This window comes from Protopterus annectens, chromosome 9.part0 (genome assembly GCF_019279795.1).
Source record: "Protopterus annectens isolate FY-2018-M chromosome 9.part0, PAN1.0, whole genome shotgun sequence".
In the NCBI taxonomy this organism is placed as follows: domain Eukaryota; kingdom Metazoa; phylum Chordata; order Ceratodontiformes; family Protopteridae; genus Protopterus; species Protopterus annectens.
Window position 1 is genome coordinate 1,751,553,115 of NC_056743.1, and position 14,590 is coordinate 1,751,567,704.

Sequence of the window (14,590 nt, forward strand, 5' to 3'; positions counted from 1 at the left end):
TAAAAGTAGACACCAAGAACAATGACATACTACCACCAGGTTATAACATCATAAGACTTGATCGTCAGATCAAAAAGGGTGTAGGAGTAGCAATACTCTACAAAACTGAACTATTAGTTACCTTAGTAGAATCTAGACCACCTTCACTCAACAACAGTGAAATCTTAATCACCAAACTAGAAATTAATAAAAATAAATCCATTTACATCATTTGTGGTTATATCCCTCCAGGTAACAATATCATTAGCCTAGAAAACCTACTGAACTGGCTCTCAACCTCTTTCCCTCAGGAAACTATACTATTAGGTGACTTTAATATTGATTGGAACTGTTGTATTTCCCAATTTCCAACCTCTCACATCAACCTCTATGGCTTTACTCAGACTATTACCATTCCAACCCGAATAAATAAAACCAGTTCCAAACAGAGTATCCTGGACTGGATCCTAGTTAACACTAACCCTATGTGTTATATCACAGGTACACTACCTGATAATATCAGTGACCATCAAATCACTTTTATCAACCGACAAAAAAGCCCCATCCCCACCAATACTCAACTCAGAACTAATAGGAACAAAACTAACTTCAACATACATAACTTCCTATTAGAGCTAAAAGCTTGCAACTGGTCTCCTCTGAAATATTTGCCTCTAGATGAAGCTGTCTCATACTTTAACAACACATTCATTCAAATCCTTGACCACCATGCCCCTACAAGAGTAACAAGAACCAAAACAAAGCCTGCTCCTTGGCTATCCAAAGAAACCAAACAGAAAATGTTACATAGAAATAGAACATGGGACAAATGGAGAGCTACCAAAAACCCAGCTGACCATATGTCCTTTAAACAACTTAGAAATCAAACAAAGAAACTGATAGTCACTGATAAAAGAAATTACTACTCAAAAGTCCAAAATGCACAACATCAAAACCCCCAAAAATTCTGGAGTGGCATCAACAAATTACTGCACCCAGGTAACTCCAAAACACCTACACCCTCAAACCTCACTCAAACTTCCCCAATTCAAATTGCTGATGCATTTAACTAATTTTTCAAAGATACTGTTACTTCCCTAGCTTCATCCCTATCCCCACCATCCACACAAGCACCCAACTCCCTAAACAATAATCCCCCCTCATTTAAACTACAACCAGTCTCAACAGATCTCATTCATAAATTACTTACCAAGCTAAAACCTTGCACCCCTTCAGCTGACCTCATTCCAGCCGAATACCTACAGATTGCAGCCAAACCACTGGCCTTCCCTGTCTCTATTTTAATCAATCGTACCATAACAGAAGGCTGTATCCCAATCCTTTGGAAAGTCTCTCATATCATCCCATTACATAAAGGTGGCAACTTAAATGACCTCTCTAACTTCCGTCCCATAGCCTTACTTTCCCCTTTAGCAAAAATCATAGAAAGATGCATACATAGGCAATTACTTAATCACCTCCTCCAAAACAATCTCCTTGCAGACAGTCAACATGGTTTTAGACCTCATCACAGTACTACTACTGCGCTCTTGTCTTTCACTGACCATATTAATAGAAATTGGAATAATAACTTACTGTCCTCTGCTCTATTCCTAGACCTCTCTAAAGCCTTTGATATGGTCAACCACACTCTCTTACTTAGCATCTTGAAATCTCTTGCTTTGGACGCTCAGGCTATCCAGTGGTTCGATTCCTACTTAAATAATAGACAACAAGCAGTGCGATGGGAAAATCACTTATCATCTCTTCTTCCTATCAAAATAGGTGTACCACAAGGCTCAATTCTTGGACCTCTCCTCTTTTCTATTTTCATAAACAACCTAGATAAGTCCCTTCCTCAATCAATCTGTATTCAATATGCTGATGATTCAACACTCATATGCTCAGCTTCTTCCATTAATGACCTTCAAAATATCACTCAAAAGCTTTCATAGCAGCCGAAAACTGGTTCCAACAACATTGCCTCTTACTGAATGCAAAAAAGACTAAACTATTACTATTCGCTCCATCACATAAGTCATCCTCTCTCCTTCAATATATCCTCTAACAATGGCACCATAATATCCCTGATCCTACAACCAAACTTCTTGGTGTCACAATAGACCACAACCTCAACTTTGATTCCCATGTTAGCTTAACTATCAAGTCAGTCAATAGAAAACTTGGATCTCTCTACAGAATTAAAGCCTTCCTCACTCCCTCAGCCAGAATTACTTTAGCACAGACCCATCTACTCTCTACCCTATTTTATGCCTCTCCAATCTATACAAACCTAACAAAACGTAACCTCAACAAACTAGCAACAGCTTACCATAACATAGCCAGATTTGCAACAGGAGCCCCATTGCACTCCACCATTGCTCTAATCTCAAACAGCTAGGCTGGCTAGAATTACAAAATCATATACGACTTCTGCAACTGACCATTACCCACAAAATCTTTCATCAACCCACTAATATCACTATACTCTGTTCCCTTATTACCCCATATAAAAACATCTCTTCCCTACGCTCTGCTACCAAACTACTAGCTGCCTCCAACAAATCCAATAACAAAGCTGGGGATAGTCTGTTCTCCAACTGGACTGCACCCATCTGGAACAAACTTCCAAGTGAACTTATGTCTACTACCTCTCTACCAACTTTCAAGAAGCATTTAAAATCATGGCTTTATTCCCAGTGGCTCTGCCCTTGTTCTAACCCTGACTAATCCTTGTTTGTTCCATGCCTTTTCCTCTCTCCTGCTAGCTATAACAAGATATTCTCTTACTGTTTCTTTACTTCTCTTTTAATCTTGGATTCTCAATACCACTATGATCGATGGATGTTTAAAATAAGAATCTAATGTACTTTTTTCCTGTTGATGCTACTAGTAGTTTTAGACTTTTATGAAAATGTTATGTACTACAGTCTGTCTTTAAATACACCCTCTGTACAACTATGTTTGTAAAATTATGTCTTACTGTGGAGCTTTTCTCCCCGGGCCTCTACTGAAAATGGACATTAATCCAGCTAGACTAGCCCAGTCAACAAATGTAAAATAAAATAAATAAATAAAATAAATTCCCTTTTACTTGGGGTGACATCCCTGGGTGCTTGTCTTGACCTTACTATGGAGATCAGGTCTTCAGCTAGTCTAAGTCCTGTTGGTATCCTTGAGATTGGGAGCCAGCAGGCCTAGGTGAAGGCCCTGCAGCAGTACTTTATTTAGGAGTCACTTTGGCCTTGGATCTAGAGATGTCTGACATCCTGACGCATGTTGCTCTGGAAGAAAGATAAACCAGTGTAGGCCAAAGCTGTAAAGGAATGTCACTGGGAAAACAGCACTCTTTGGAAGCTGAGGCCTGCAGAGCAGCCCCAGACCCAACCGATGAGCTGAAAGTAAGGGCCTACGCAGAAGTACAGGGACCGGACGCCATGTCAGACTCTGAATGGGTCTTGACAGAGGCCTGTGCCACCACCTCAGGCACAGAATAGGGCTGTGAAAATGCCTCTCATTTTTCAACAATCACAAGCCTGGAAGGAGAAACAGATGGAGAATGGTTGTCATTCGAGGGCCTAAGCTTGCGTCCCTTATTTTTTTCCCTCATACGCCTAGGTTGCTCAACCTCCGAATGACCAGCGGACACCATCGGATGCTGATGAGAAGATTCAAGACTAAGGAAACTAGCTAAAATCTCAGTCCCACTGTGATCACCCACACATAAGGAGTTAAAAGCTATCACAGTGAAAAACTTCTCACTAAAGAAAAGAAACACACTGTGCAATGCTTCACACATACAATATTAAAGGCTTCTTTATTCCTCTTGAGTTAAGTGCTTTCATTCTATGCAGTGAAAGAACTTCGTCAGTACTAACATTTCACCCAGCTTCACAGTTTATATAACAATTGGAAATGGTCACATGATCCTATTATCATGTTAAAAAGTTCTTACAGTGATACTGTCAAAAGTCATTTAAGAAACTTTTAATCCAAACTATTAAATAAGATGAATCACTTCTTTAAGAAAATCACTCTTTGATGAATAAAAAAATGAAATAAAAATCACATCTATCAAACATTTACTAAAATGTAGCTGTCTTTATCTGTAATATTCAGGGTCTTGGGCTGCATTCAACAATAGCTGCCAGTAAAGTTCTCTGTATTGTAGCCAATCTTTCTAATTACCACCCCTTTCAAATGGAGGTATCTTTTCCAAAATAAAAAAAAAATACAAACTTTTTTAAATTTGGCACAAACCTTAACAGTGATTACTTAATGCACTTGTTTCCTCACCCTTCCAAATGACATATGTAGGCTCATAAATCCTAACAATCAATGAACACTCATTTTTTCTAACATAAAAGACTGGAATTAGGTACAATTAACCATGTAAGCTGCCCCTAAAGTTTCATAGGTGTATTCCCCCCACAGGTAATTACCCTAGGATTTGAGGGTACCAAGATGTTCACTGTGTCAAGTACAAATGTACACTGGGGACAAGTCACATATTTTAAGATCCCCCTACCACTGGGGTTAATCAATTCCCTTGGACACCTTTCCAAAATGCCTTTTATACTGGGGTTCCTTTTGTTCATAGGTGCATAGAAGGTTACAAGGCTAATGGCCCTAGGGCCTTTACAAGCCTAGCCATGTACATAACCCATGTACACTAACTGACCATAGTCAGACAGATGTTATTAGCAGAGCGATTTTATGATTATCTCCGTTTACCTCTGTCCATGATGGTCATCGGTGTCACCCTCAGGGTGAATTTATGGTCACCTATCCAGTTGTCAAGGTTGCACTTAAATAGGGTCATTGAGGAGCTCTGCTTTACATGAACTGGGAGCTTATTCCAGAGGAGTGGCAATCTCTAGGAGATATATCTGTCTCTCCAACATGTTTTGTTAATGTTACAGGCTAGGCCGAGATCCCTGAAGCAAGCGACTATTGTCCCATTTGATTTGTGGATGTGCAGCATTTCCATCAGGGCTGACTCAGAGACTGCTCTGTAGGCCAGGCACAGGTCTTCAGCAGCCTGCCTGATATACAGTACAGTGACATGGCTTTCAGTCTCTTCATGTAAATCATGTCTTGGAAGCCCTGGATTCTCTTGGTTAGAAACCTCTGTGGTCTCTCCAGTTGCTGCAGATGTCTGGTGAGATACATACAAATGGGGGAATTGTCCTCAATTAATGGTCTTACAAGGGTCGAGGTCAGAGGAGTTATAACCTCCTTAGTCTTGGATGTGATTATTATTTATAAAATGTGCAATACAGAAGGCTTTGCATACCACTACGGATACATGGTGATCAACATTTAGATTGCTATCAACCTGTGTTCCCAGTCTCGCACCAATGGGTCTGAGCTTAGAGGGGTGGTATCTATATGATAATTAGCAGGGGCTACTTCTTTGCCAAAGGAAATAATGAGGCATTTTTTTGCTTCAGTTTTAGTCCATGACTTTGGCACCAATCATTTCAGTCAGTCCTTTCTGTAATATGTTTACATCACTGGGGGACACAGTGATTGTGCCCAGTTTGCAGCCATCTGCAAACTTGGTAAGTCACAGGCCATATACTTTTGCCTGGACCTCAGAGAAATAGATTCAGATCCTTGTGGTACCCTGCTGGTAACTGGTCTACTGGTAGAGGTGGCTCCCCAACTTTCATAGTGTGTGTTCTGTTGGTGAGCCAGTTGACTACCCATCTAGTGATGTATGGGTTAAAACCATAGCTGGGAAAGTTTCTCAATGATCCCTGAGTCAGGGATTGTGTCAAAAGCCTTGGCTAACTCAAGATAGGTGGTATGTACTGCTCTGCCCTCATCCAGGGCTTTGGTGACATTCTCAAAGAAGTTCACCAGGTTTAATAAGCAATATCTACCCTTGATGAAACCAAACTGGGTCAGGTCAAGAGATTGCAGGTTGCCTGTGTCCTTGTTGATAAGGTCCATGATGATTCTTTCTATGGCCTTGCAGATAAGGCTGGTTAGGTTTATGGGACCATAGTTTCCTGGGTTGTATGATGGACCCCCCCCCCCCTTTGTGCAAAGGGATTACTGTTGCTGTTCTCCACTCTGCCGGAACAAAGCCAGTGCTTAAGCTGTGGTTAAAGACGGTGCTGAGTGGTTCCTCCAAGTCTTGTTTTAGATTGTTTAGTAAGCAGCCTGGGATGTTTTCTGGTCCCATAAAGGCCATGTTTTTGGCCTTGAAGAGCACTTGTACGACCTGTTCATTAGAGATGCTTGGTAGAGGACTAGTGTCTGGAATGCTTTGGGGTATGACTGGTGGGGACGGGGTGGGGTGAAGTTATTGCTAAATCTGTCAGCTAGCAGGTTGGCAATTTCCTCAGGCTCAGTGTGAGCAGTACCGTCCACTATAAGCTCAGAAAAAAGCTGGGCATTCCTTTTCGGTTGTGGATGTAGCTAAAGAATGCTTTATGGTTGCCTTTATCTAGGGATGCTAATTTAGTCTCATAACTAGCCTTAGAAGACTTTACATCAGAAGCATCCCCGGGCCTCTGCTGAAAACTGGCTTTGTTCCAAGTCAGACTTTCCCGGTTAACAAATGTTAAATAAATAAATTTACAAAATATCTGATTTGCTTGTTCAGGCTGTGGAGGGTATTCTTCATTTGTTGAGCAAGTTCCCTCTTGTTCTTAGATAACAGTTTCTTTCTTTTGTTAAATAGCTTATTTATAATTACAATCCATCAGGGTGGCTTTTTTTTCAGGAGGACCTGGTGTTAGTCCTTTCATGTACAGCTGAGTCAATACATTTGTTTTAGTGGCTATAAAGAGCATTTGTGTACTCTTCTGCATAGAAGTAATTGCTGGTTGTGTTAGTAGGGGCTTTGAAACTTTTTATAACATTGCTTAGTATGCTATATATTGCTTTGGAGAAATGTTTCAGTTTTTTTGCTCTTGTGGAGGTGTCAGGTCTGATCTTTACTTCAAATGGGACTGATTTAAGGGCTGACCTTACCAGGGAGGGCAACATACAGGTGGTAGTACAGTGACCCCCATGTTGGTGAGCACCAGGTCTAGGGTATTTGACCCACTTGTGGGGGTGCAGACCCAACTGTTCTAGGCATTTGAATTAACAAAATCTAGGAACCTCAGAGAGATTATGTTTGTGCTCATGTAAGTCACCCAATCAGTAGAAAGACAGTTGAACTCTCCCAAGACCAATGTTTGTGTCTTACGGCTTTTCCTAGTTAGGGGTCATCACAGCGGAACTCCGGTCCGCTAATGATTGGCAGTAGATTTTTACGTACTGGCTTGCCGGGCCTAACGCACAACCTTCAACAAAGGAAGGCCCATTCACGCATGTCGCTACACAGAAGACGCTCTGAGAATCGAACGGACAACTTCTAACTGTGAGGCGACAATGCTACCGCAGCACCACCACCGCAATATCCACCACCACCGCAATATCATATTTGGCTATATACGGAGTGACTCTAGCAAGTCCAGGTCACCGGTGTGTTTCTCTGGATTCATGGTGGGGGACTTGTAGCTAGCAATTATGTGGTAAGGTATTTTGCCTATAATTATCTGGACCTGGAGTTGCTCAAGTTAGTCATACTGTTTTGCCAGTCTTGAAGTGTATTTGGATTTGATGAAGATGGATATACCTCCACCTTTGTTTCTTTCACGCTCATTTTGAGGGATGAACATGTGAAAGGCCTTGTACAGCCAGGTGCTCTCTGGGGCCTTGAACTAAGTCTCAGTGACTGCACAGATGTCAGCATCTTCCAAGGTGAGGAGTGTTTCCAGGGAGTGCAGTTTACTGTTTAGGCCCTAGCATTAAGCAGCATGACCCTCAGTTTGTTTGTGTGGATTTCCTTACGCCGGAAGTTTTGTTGTTTTGACATTGCCTAAAAAAGGCACTATGGGGGAGGCAAGCATCTTTGCCAGTACCTGAAAGCCTTGAGGAGACAGGTGAAGGCCATGTCTGGCAAAGCAGAGTGGTCTGCTGACCATGTCTTCCCAGGCAGGCAAATACTGAATCCCTCTGTAGAGGCACCAGTCGCTAAGCCAATGATTGAAATCAATCATTTTCTGTCGGTACTGTGGCATCATCCTAGGTAAAGTTAGAATGCTGCTTAGGGCTAGGGACATACCTGCCTGGGACACATAATCTGAGAGTTCAGTCATGTCTCTCTTCATATAGTCCAGAGAGGTACATCGCAAGTCATTCACTCCAACATGTACTATAAAACAGTCATAATGGTAACTGTTGCTGAGTGACTTGAGTGCGTGCATGATTTGACAGATCCTGGCAAATGACTGTGACCTTCTCCTTGTCCAGCCTAGTGAAGTGTGTGTGTCTCACTACTGAGTTGCGTATGACTAGGACATTAGCTTTTGAGGTGTTTTGCTTTAGGGTCTTAATTGTTGAGACACTAATATGTGTGTTATGTGCAGTGGTGGATTCTGTTCATGTACCAGTATGCGTAGGTTGTTTGAGCTTGGAAGGTTTCCGGTCTTTTGGCAGGCTCTCAGTGCGTACCTCCGCGTATGTGGGTTTATATGTCTTGATCTTATCTTGTGTGACCGGTAGAGGTGTGTGTGCTGACAACCAGTTTGATGTTTGTTTATTGTTATATGAGAGGACTGATTCTAGTTTCATGGCATAGTTACACACATACTGTATTTGTTTTAGGAGCAAGTGATTGTTAGTATACATGAGGCAATTCCTACATTACCTCAGGATGCCCATGTCAATCAGGCTGGCTGGAGAAATGTTGGAAAATTGACTGTCCACAGTAGCAGGTAATTCTTAAGTACTAATTTGTGAGAGGGCAAATTCGATCAGCTATTGCTCTGGGATTAACAAGGGGACTTGTTCTATAGAAAATCAGGGATGAAAAGTGTGGCGAAGCTGCTCACTGCTCAGCTGAGTTGCGTGAAGTGCAGAAGCATGCAGCTGCTTTCTCGCAGAGCAGCAGGGAACCTGGGAGGGTTTCACTGACTGATGTCTAGAAAAAAATAGTTTCTAGGCGCTTGCATCTATACAAGGGACTGCTAACCCCAGTTGCACTGTATGCAGCTACGCGCAAGCAGAGGGCTTATATACAGGCAAAATTAAACAGTTTTAAACTAGTCTGGCAATAGGAAATCACACAGTGATCCTTCCTCAAGCAATTCCCATCTCAGGCAAGGCTATGTCCATACTCTTCTGCCACAGGGGTGCAGGGGGAGCCCTTCTTAATGTTAGAAGGTTGGATTTGAGTTCAAGTACATGAAAAATAGGCTAGACTCAGCAAGCCTGGATCTAGTCTATGCTAACAAAGCAATATTTCAGTGCAAAACAAGTGCAAGTAATAAGCAGGCATAAACAGTAAAAACAGTCAAAAAAGCACAAATTAATGCAGTAAAACAGTAAAATACAGATGAAAATGTGCAGATCAAACTCAAAATAAGCTTAAATTCTTGTTCTTAGCTTTGGATGGCTTGGAATCAAGCAGAAGCACTTTGGACCTCTGGCAAAGGATGCCAAATGCAGAACAGCTCTGGTTAACTGAGCCAAAGAACATGCAAATGCAAGGTTTATATACAAGCAAAACTGAACAGTTTTAAATTAGTCTGTCAAAATGAAATTACACAATGAGCCTTCCTTCAGCAATCCCCAGCTCAGACAAGGCTACCTCCACACTCTTCTGCCACAGATGTTGGTGATTCACCTAGCCTGTCTGTAAGGTCCAGGTTAATTCTTTTAAAAATGGTTCTGATTTCTTTCACATTGTGACTAAATAGCACTACCATGACTTTGGAAAAGTCCATGTCATTTTCCTTCTTACACCTCAACTGTCCTATGGATTATGGCTTATTTAAATTTCTCTGAAACCTCTTATCTCTTTCCGACATGACCTCTTCTATTACTGGACTTTAAAAGTTCAGAGGGTTGCCACTTTCTAGGAAAATACTTTTTAATTTAACAAGTTCCTGACTGAATACACCATCATCAGTAATCAACCTGGACAGTCTTACCATGTGACCAATTACAAGTTCTTTCTTCTGCCATAATGGATGGCAACTTGTAAAATACAAGTAACTGTTTGAACCAGTTTGCTTCCTAAAAATGTTGCACTCCCACTTCCCTCCTGAAGTGTTTTCATAACCAACACGTGTGTGAAAGAAAAAAGTTAATATGACTAATATACTGAATAAAGCCATCAAACATTTCATGGGAACCTAACCAAATTAAAAAAAAATGTCATCCATGAATTGGATGCACTCTTTAATCACTGGGGGCTTGCACCTCTTCAAAAGAATGCTTGTATTTTTTTTTCAAAACTAGCGAATGGACCGGTTATCTACAAGACCAAATGAAATGCAATGTCTTGAATTGCAAGGCCCAGAACCACATCACATAATTTCTGCATATCTGGTGCTTCTCAAAACCTGGGCAAGTAGTGCTATACCTAGTCTGAAGGAACGGCACAGGGAGACACATATTAACTGCACAGCAGACTAAACAGGTTGATAGACGCTCCCAATGGAATATTGGAAAGACCGCATGTAGTCTAAACTGTGCATGCTTAAAAAGATGCATTTTATACAATCATACCTTTTAACTTCTGAACATTAGAAACACTGGCATTTACAAATCATAGTAGAGAGGTCAAAAAGAGGAACACTTCTTTATACTGCACAACAGAAAGTGTTGAGATACCAGACTGTCTGCTGTTAGTACTAATGAACATTCACATAGGTTTTGTTAGTTAATAATGTATGAACACTTAAATAAGTCTGACTTTATGAAAAAAGTCAATACCTCTAGGAGGAGCAATGCTAAACCTGAGGGAAGCAGCCATAGTACTGTGAGTAAGTTACAGAGGTTAAGAGATATGAATATAATGTGTGCAATCCATTTCATTTCTGCATGCAAAATCTTGTTAAACTGATGAAATGGTGAAATTTTACGGCTATCTCACAACATCCCGTGCTTGGGGATACTGTCTCACACATCCTTTGCTTGAAGCATTATGTCTGCTTCTTCTTAATCATGACACTACATCACAAATGGATCAAAACCTTTATCTAGTCATGTGCCATAAATGCACAAACTGCCAGCCAGGGTTATTTCCAAACTCTCAAGCCTAATCAAAACACACAATCAGAGCCACAGCTGGCTAATGTGGTGGCTCCTGATCAGCAAAAAAAGTCCCTTCTCCAACTGGTGCTCTGTGGAGGACCACCTCAGCATTTGTGTCATGCTTTCACAATCACACCTTCTAACATCCTGCACCCAGGGTGGCTGCCCCTTTCACCTCATCAGTTACACTTCACATGACCTCTCAGCCAGCATCTATAGTAGGTTCATAGGTGTGTACTAGGCTAATGGCCCTGGAGCCTTTACAAGCCTAGCCCATAGAAGTGCTCTGGCATCGTGCTGCCTGATGTTAGTTCCCAGTGCCTCTATCAAGCACAGCCACAGGAGTGATCCCCGGGGTGAACTTTCTATTTCCCATCCACTCATCAAGACTTCTCTTGAAGAGGGCCAGTGAGGTGCTCTGCTTGACTTGTATGGGAACTCTATTGCAGAGCATGGGCAGTCCCTCGGTTATGAACCTGTAACTCCGGCATGTTCTGTTGATTATGGCAATGAGGTTGAGATCTCTGACCATGTGGTGCAAAGGGATTGGGATTTCTTTAGATGTAGCATTTTTAACAGAGCTGGGTCAGACATGGCTTTGTAAGTCAAGCAGAGATTGTCTCTTAGTAGATGATATGAGACAGAGAATAGCTGGAGGTTTTTTGAGTCTGTCCATGTAGGACATGTGTTTAAGGCCTACGATCCTCTTTGTGAGGTACTTTTGTGGACTTTCCAGCTTTTGCATGTGTCTAGTGAGGTACATGCCAAATGGGGCATCATACTTGATGACTGGCCTAATGAGGAAACAGTAGACACGATGACCTCTTTTTCTTCCTGGATGCAAACCCCTTGGTAATGAGATGTGCCACATAGAAGGACTTTCTGACCACAGTGGCAATGTGGTGGTCGAAGGAGAGTTTGCTGTCAACCTGTGTCTCCAGATCTCTTATAATGCCTTCAGTGTTCAGTGGGCTCCCATTGATGTGGTAATTAGTGGGAAATATTTTTTTCCCCAAAGGGAATGACGACGCATTTTTTTGCATTAAGCTTAAGGCCGTGGTTTTGACACTAGTCATTGGTCTCAGTGAGGCCTTTCTATAGGATGTCTACATCACTTGGGGAGTTAATAATACAGTTGTCTGCGAACTTGGTCAGCCAAGTAGATCATACTTTATAAGCATGGCTTTTCTCTTTTGCCTTTTTATTTTTTTGTGGTCTTTGTTTCATAAAGCATAAGACAGATTTCTTCATACACTAAAATCTTAATAAAGAATATTAACATTAACTAGTAAAAAATGCTCTTTATAGTGAATTAATCAATTCATGTTTGCAATCAATACACACTAAATGAAATAGCAGAGAAATATTCTTTCTGCAGTAACAAACAATTGTGCCATATATATACATATATATATATATATATATATATATATAAACAGATTATTGATAAAAATGTGTTACCTTGTTAGGGTCAAGCTTGGCTTTATCCACAGGATTGGAATCTTTTATGATCTCAACTGTGTCATCTCCAAATCGTTCAGCATAAAACTCCTGAAACAAAAGACAGAGCAGAAGACTAAGTTTGTGTAGACTCGCTCCTAAGTTTATTCTGACTAGGTATGTTCATTACACATCCCTTAATACTTCTTAATATCCATCAACATACTTTCAACACTGTATATGCTCTGAGATCATTTCAAACTACTATGCAGGCAGACTGACAGAAAACTCTAAATCAATGTTACCAAGCAACAAGGGGGCAGTCTTACTAGCGTAAGAAATACATTTCTGCATGAACCCCCCCAAGCTTTATAGTCTGTTGCATTTATAGTGAACAAAAAGTCAGGACTTCATGTGGTCACATTGCTGAGAATATAAAAAATGACACACCATGCCTTCTTGCACTTCAGGTTATGTATGCCATACCGCAACAACTTCCTAATGGTGACTACAACAAACGGAGAGAAAGGAATGGTCATAAGACAGCCACAAATATCATGAGCGATCTAACCACTTTCACTTTTTTTATTTCTCCAAGTCTTTTGGGTTTCTATTACCATGACATGAATGGATCCCATTCCTATGTCAAAGTACGATTAAAGTTCATGAAATGAATATTGTTTCAGTGTTTGATGTCAGCCAGAAGTGCTCTTAGCAGCACCCGCAATGTGCCCAGTAATGACTCCTTCTGCAAGTCATATGGAGTTACATGTACTGGTAACATATCTAAATACGACTGTAGATTCTTTTTTATAAGACCTGTTGCTCCTACTACTACTGGAACTGTCTGGGTAACTTTCTTCCACATTGCTCTCATTTCTGCCTGCATATCCTGATATTTTATGACTTTGTGTCTCTCTGTACACAAGACACTGTAGTCACTGGCTGTAGCAATTTCAATGATAGTTTTGTCTTCTTTTCATGGACCACTACATCTGGTTTTCCTGCATCTATTTTTTGAACTGCTGGCAATGGGTGATCTCATGTGATGTAGACTTCATAACTTTCTATGATGCTTTGTGACTCATGTTTCCAGTGCTTTTCAGCCACTTCAATACCATAATGTTTGTACAATCCCCAGTGCAACAGTCTTGTCACATTATTATGCCTTTCAGTATATAGTCCTTCTGCCATTATTATGTCACAGCCAGCAAAGAGGTGTGCAACTGTTTCCAATTCTGTTTTACAAAACTTACATTTGTCTCTTTCTCCCACATGTTCAATGGACTTTGCAAACCAACGTGTATGTAGCCCACTATCTTCGTGCCACCAATATTAACCTTTCATCTCTTGGTTTGAATTTGCCTCTCCTTGACCATTCCTGCGCTCATTCCTGATCAACATGAAGTTCTTTCAGGAGTTTTTTATATTTACGCATTTTCCACATTTCTTGCCTTCTCATCTAGTCCTTCACCTTATATTCTTTCTTTTGCTTTTTGGCACATTCAGTTGCTGCTTGATTTTTATCTACTTCTGATTTGGTTTCTATTCCTGCTTGATGCCGATATGCTTCGTCTAGACTAAGCAGGGAAATCATCTTAGATTTATTCTCCTCATGTATCAAAACTTTCACTACATTTGGGTCTTTTGAGGTCAGCAGACATGTGTGTAGTCCTACGATTGCAGATCTATACATGTAATCAATTTCAAGGAGGCCCATACCTCCTTCAGAATGGGGAATATATAATCTTGGTATGCACTGATTTTAATAAATCATTTAGTAAGCACGAAGCATCCTTGTTTTCCTGTCTAATCTATCCAACATGTTCTGGGGCCAGTCAATCACTCCAAAACTGTAAGTTAGGACAGGAAGAGCAAATTGGTTTAAAGCTTGAATTATGTTCCTAGACGTCAATGCTGTTTTCAGGATAAATTTAAGTCTTCTAAAGAATTCCTTACTAAGTTTTATTCGCATTTGTTCATGTTTTATTGTTGATCCTTCATCAATTCCCAAATATTTATACATTCCCTCTTGCTCATGGTTTACAGCACATTCTTGTCCCAA

General features: G+C 40.8%; 1 protein-coding gene across 8 annotated transcripts in view; it reads right to left on the reverse strand.

The window, feature by feature from the left end:
- DOCK6 (dedicator of cytokinesis 6) overlaps positions 1–14,590 on the reverse strand; it is a 2,991,519-nt gene that overhangs the window by 185,728 nt on the left and 2,791,201 nt on the right. For all 8 annotated transcript variants that reach the window (XM_044084603.1, XM_044084600.1, XM_044084599.1 and 5 more), the window contains one exon: positions 12,547–12,636. In XM_044084603.1, the coding sequence (XP_043940538.1) occupies positions 12,547–12,636 (90 nt within the window). The remainder of the gene's footprint in view (positions 1–12,546; positions 12,637–14,590) is intronic.